This window comes from Corvus cornix, chromosome 3 (genome assembly GCF_000738735.6).
Source record: "Corvus cornix cornix isolate S_Up_H32 chromosome 3, ASM73873v5, whole genome shotgun sequence".
Classification (NCBI taxonomy): Eukaryota; Metazoa; Chordata; class Aves; order Passeriformes; family Corvidae; genus Corvus; species Corvus cornix.
In genome coordinates this window covers 90,528,067-90,534,066 of record NC_047056.1, presented here as the reverse complement: position 1 = coordinate 90,534,066, position 6,000 = coordinate 90,528,067, and the positions used below count along the sequence as shown (strand labels likewise).

General features: G+C 37.3%; 1 protein-coding gene across 1 annotated transcript in view; it reads right to left on the bottom strand.

Annotated features, from left to right (window-relative positions):
• Positions 1-3,298: 3,298 nt before the first annotated feature.
• The window catches only part of HMGCLL1 (3-hydroxymethyl-3-methylglutaryl-CoA lyase like 1), a 77,872-nt gene continuing 75,170 nt past the window's right edge, over positions 3,299-6,000 (bottom strand). Inside the window, exon 9 of the mRNA XM_039568753.1 lies at positions 3,299-4,146. Coding sequence (XP_039424687.1) covers positions 4,033-4,146 — 114 coding nt within the window. The 3' untranslated portion in view covers positions 3,299-4,032. The remainder of the gene's footprint in view (positions 4,147-6,000) is intronic.

Sequence of the window (6,000 nt, the reverse complement as noted above, 5' to 3'; positions counted from 1 at the left end):
ATTTCATAAGCTCTGGATACACATGAAAATGAAGCATTAAAGTGCTGGTCCAGAGCCAAGTTGTCCTAATACATAAAAGTTTAAACTACAAAGCAAGCTGCTGCTGAAAGACATTAGAACTGTATGGGATCTATGACATTGCTGTGTTCTGGAAGGCACTGAAGAATGATTATGCCCATACTAATGAAACTGGATCAACTTCTCCTGCAGCAAGGAACACCAGCGATGCCTTTAACAATGTAATATCTTGACTTGCAATTTTTATAATGACATAGCGTTAAGAACACCTGCTCATGGATGCCAAACACCTGGATGCAAGTCCTCCACATCCAGGGGGCTACTTCAGAATGAAGTGACAGCAGTGTACTTAGCTGGGGGCACTGATAGGGACTATAAGAGCAGACACCACTAGTGATGGGTTACTCTGAATATAAGCATGAAGATTTAGGAAGTCAGAAGCACTGGAGAGCATCATCCCATGTCTTAACATGTTTTTGAAGGGGTATAGTCTCAGCTGTTTTATTATATGCTGAATTCAATGCTGCCTGTGTGACTGATGCATGTTCATGGAATAGCTACTGGATTAGCCTTTGATCTTAAGAGCAAGACATGCTTATTTTTGAAGCCAGACATTAGGTGTCAAAATGTTCTGCACAGTCAAAAATTATGCCAGCCCAGGAAAGCAGAGCAGCAGCATTTAACACACCTAAAAAATGTCAGTAGGCAGAACATAAGATGTCTCAGGATTCTCAGTCACACTGCAAGTAAACAAGGATTTTATAGGGATTGCTCACCTGGACCCACAGACCTAAATCCATCCCAGGTGGCAATTTTGGCACATAAACACTGGGTTGGAGGTTGCTTTTTATTCTGGCTCCATGTTTCTTTCTCTCTTGTAACAATCCTGACAAACAATCTATTTGTCTGTGACCTCCACCCTGGATTACTATAACTCACAAAGTGGTTGAAGCTGAGCATGTGGGTAAAGTACGGGCTCCAGATGTGACTGCTCATCTTTTCCAATGCTCACATCATTACAGAATAACAGACCTGCATTTAAGGCTCTCCACAAGCTTCCAAGTAGTTTCTAAAATAGACCCAATAAAGAACGGAGACATTTTAGGTTGTTCATCCACATGATTTAATAGGTACTCTGTTTCACTGCATAGGGAGAGTTAAGAGCCTTAGAATTGCAAACCAGACAGCCCAGATGCTGAGAAGCCTATGATGCACCGTGCACAGAGGCATAAAAATGGAGCCTATGTTCAGTTCCTAACCTGGCCGATAATTGAAGCCCTCACCACCACCTTCAAGGAACAGAACCCTTCAATCTGTTGCAGAGACATTTACAACATTCTTTTCTTGGGATCTTTCTGGTCTTCGGAATTTTTAATTCCATTCTACTCAGTGGCACATATTCATCCAGGTTTACTAGAAAGTGTGTTCTTTTTCAGTTCAGGTATGCTGAGTTGGAGGGGACCCACAAGGATCACTGATTCCAACTCCTGGCCCCACACAGCACCATCCCCAAGAGTGACACCATGTGCCCGAGATCATTGTCCAAATGCTTCTTGAACTCTGTCAGGCTTGGTGCTGTGACCACTTCCCTGGGAGCCTGCTCAGTGCCCAACCCTCTGGGTGAAGAACATTTTTCTAATATCCAACCTAAACCTCCCCAGTACCACTTCAGGCCATTCCCTTGGGTCCTGTCATGGGTGCACATTTGAATCTCCCCAGGCTGAGCAGCAAGCTCAGCCTCAGTTTAGTTGTTTACTCTCACATTCAGGTTTGCATCACAACTGCTTTTTTTTCAAGGGCTGACTTCACTTTCAGTCTTTGAGAAGCTCAATATTGTTTATGTCAATTAAACATGCTTGCTCAGAGGGTCTTGGATGGAAGAAAATTCATCAGGCCCTACATGAAAACTTCATACTTCAGCTCAAAATGAGCCAATTCTGTACCTACAGAGAAAACTAAAAAGGAAAATTTATTATTAAATAGGAGAGTATTGCAGTAAGGTTAGTCACCTTCAGGGGTAAATGGCACATAAATTAAGGAGTTTTTAAAATGTCAATTCTGGCACCATGTTTATGCTAAACTACTAATTATTAGACTGAGTACAGTCTAAGTACTGCTTCAGTTTCCTCACTACTTCATTGGATCTAATTCATTACAGAATTTTTAAGTCTGTGAATGGTTCAAGACCTGGTTTTATTTAAGTTCATGTTTTGATATATGAGCCATAGTGGCTGCTAAATAGCCAAGCCCCAGCTGAAACATGGGTAAAAGAGGAAGAGCTTTTTTCTGGTGACCCAACCATGCATCCAGGCCAGGTCAAGCAAATCAGGGGGTTCACACCTTCAGAAGTACTTGAAAGTCTTCTTACTAGACTCTGCAGGAAAATATTCAGTATTTTGGAATGACAGGCAAGATATTTCTTGCCTCACCTGAACACATTTCTTTGTTTATCCTTTGACTTTTACCATGAGAAGAGTGAAACAAAGTAGCTTATATTAATTTTGACTATCATTATGGCATAAGGAGGATAGAGGTATTATGTCAAATTTATGGCTTTGTGTTGCCTGGCATACAAAATTTGGCTTTCTTAAGCTATGCCAATTCTAAACTACACAACTGACTAAAAGATCTCAGAAAAATTCACTTTGGAATTTCAAAGGCAAACTGAGACTCAGATGTAACTTGGCAGACAAGTTCCAGACAAAAAAAGACTCAGCCTTTTCTTTTTTTATGTGTTATCTTTCTTTCATCTTACCTTTTGACAAGATTTCATATTTTTGAGGAAAATTGAGAATATGGAAGAAGACCATAGTCCAGGGTTTTAGATTTTCATGTCAACAGGCCATGCTCAGAAAAAACATAGATCAAGGTTAAGTACACAGAGAAGTACAGACAGACCCTGCACAACCAACGAGCAACAGGACTGATGTTTCAGGCTGAAAAAAATGACAGTATTTTCATGGCACACTTGAACATTTATAAATAGGATAAGGCTCTTTGAATTTGTCCATTTCCCCATTATTGATCTAAAAATGACAGTGCAGTTCATTGGCATCTTGTTGAAGTAAGGCATTTAAAAGAACAATGTCATTATCAGCAGAGCACAGAAAAAAATTGTAAGTGGTTTCCTTTGTGTAAGCTAGTCCAGCAGAATACTATTACCCTAAAAAGCTCGTGACTTATGAATGAGAATATCAATTCATAGCCTAGAGAATGAAAAATCTAATTGATGAAACCTTGGATGAAAATGTAGCCCCTTCTACACTACTCTGAACCTGAATGATGTTGAAAAACTTGCTGATTTTTATTTGTTTCATATAATTAGGTTTTAATAAGTTGACCAAAAAAGGAAACTACAACAAATTTAACATATGTAACAAATAAGGAAATTTGCAGGAGGATTTGAAGGATCTGGCAGAGTGCCATTCACCACAATGTCTTGGAACAAGATAAAGTTATCCATAATTTAACAGATGTTAAACAAAATTTTTAAAAAGTTCTATTGCTAAAAAATTCTTACAGTGAATTCAGATTTGGCTCCATGTTCATAACAGTGACTTGACAAATGAAAAGCAAGAATTCAGATAAATAAAATACATAATAGAATGGCCACATATTGTGTGAGATCTCATAAACTACTGAAAATACTTGTACTGTTCTGAAATCATCTTGATTAAAATTTAACTATGTACTCACTGCTTCTACCCAGTTTTCCTGAAAAGAACTAAAAATTCAATTTAAAACATGGTAAAATGTCCTGGTGTTTATACATTTTTCTCATCTGTAGAAGTACCACATACGGGATTCTGTACTTCAGTCATTTATTTCTTACTGACATATCAAACAATTGTTGACAAGACAGTACAGTACAATAACTCTTCCCATAAAAAAAATTATGTATGGGTTCGATTTTGCTTCTTTGATGCAATGGTTTTCTTGCTTCTTTTCCTGATGCAAATGCCCTTGTTCAAGGTAAATGGGAAATGTAATCAAGCTGCAAAAAGAAAAATCCATCTAATTGATAGTTCCAGTACTGAAGGAAGCTTGTGCAACCTTTGAGTTTGTTTTCTTGTTCAAAGCTGTGCAGATGAAGTTTCCAGCTTCCATCACAGCATGAAGATTTACTCCCTAAAAAAAGAGATGAAAAATGTGAAGAATAATAAATGCACATGTTGAAAATGCTTAGACTCCAAGTTTTTTGCTCCAGGGTCTAATTTTTGCAAACAAAGGGCCTGATTCATGTTATAGGTCAGTAATGGGGATCAGTAAAGCTACAGTGATTTACAGATAGTTACAGCTTCCAGTTGTTTGAAAGGTTCTACTACATCGAGAGTAGTGTCCATCAGCAGTGGACAAAATACTGGAGTAATATCTTTCAACCCCAAAAGAATCTGGAATAAAGGACTGGAATTACAATTAGAAGCTAGAAGAAAAATATAGTGTCTAAATATATGCTATACTTATTTATCATCCAACACTATAAAACTTCATGCTTGCAAGTACCCTCCTTGCAGCTCAGGAAAATGGAGGAAACACACTTGCATTGGCAACTGAATGCAGGAGAAACAGGCTCCTGTATTGTCTTGAATAACTATAATCTCTTTCTGGAAGGAGTCCATTTCAATACAAAATTACAATTTACAGTGATAGCACAGCTGAGCAAAAGTTCACAACTGCTTGATCTGCCCATGCCAAAAAAACATGTCCCTTGAGCAACTATTTTGTAACTAAGGTACGTATCAGTGCTGCTTGATTGCTAAAATTAAATCAGATCACTGATTAAAGAGGCAAACCCACTTCATTATGTCTCCTTTATTTCTCATGTATAGTAGAATTTTTAAAGTTAGATCATATAAGTGATGTAAGTACTTGCTCCAAAGATTGCAATGTAGAAGCCAGTAAAGTTCCTGTAGAAAGGATGCAATAGGGGACTTTGAAGTACCAATACAGTGAGCAGTCATACAAAGCTGGGAGAAGGGTGTCACTCTCCATTAAATAGTACAAGTTGTATTGCACCAGAAATACACTTCCATCACACTCCCAGATTGATGTACTAATGTTCAGACCAAAACCTGATTTAAATACTTAATTCTTAAACTGGATCTAGCACTTATTTCCATGTTCTGTGGTAAACTTTGCTTTTTTCATTCTTGGAATTGGCTAAAAATGTTAATGAGAATAGAAATCACTGAGCAGAAATGTAATCAAAAACATTTTTAATTTGAAAAAAAAATGTTTTGGAGCTTCCAATCAGCTCTAATATTTAGCACCATCTAAACTACATAATTCAAAGACATCCTTTTATAACTATCTCATTTTAATACAGTTATAACAAGGGTAATTTCAGCTTATTCTGTTTATCCTTTATGGGCCATTACTTAGGTTTAGTTTGTAAAGTGCTATTGCACATAACATAATCTAAAAAATTTTAATCCATCTGTGTTTTTAAAAAGGAAGAAATGAGCAACATACCCCCACAGATGTAGCTGGTAGTTAGATTATGGAAGATGTCAAAATAAACTCCCCAAACTACAAAATATTCATGTTTTCATCACTGTGATACTGCATAATGTGATATGTGTTGATAAAGAAACATACTTTCACAGTTCACATTCATTAAATGGAATACATGTATCTGTGCTTTTTATACTGTCTTCCTCAATAAAAGTGTTGTGAACCAAAGAGGATTACCATGAGGGCACACAACCCAGCATTCAGGAGTGTGACTCACAGATGGGAATGGGATGGGAATAGGTGTTTGTAAGGTTGTCCACAAAATAATGTGTCTTCAGATACCCAGAATATGCTTACTAAGTATAGTTGGTAATCATTCCATATATCCAGAATTACTCCTTCACACCAAGGAATGAATTTCCCCCCCAAAATAACTCAAAACTGCCTCCAATATTATTTATAAACTTGGATAAGTGCCTTAAATCAGAAAAGCTTCTGCAAGAAGGCAAAATCTTGTCATTCCCATTG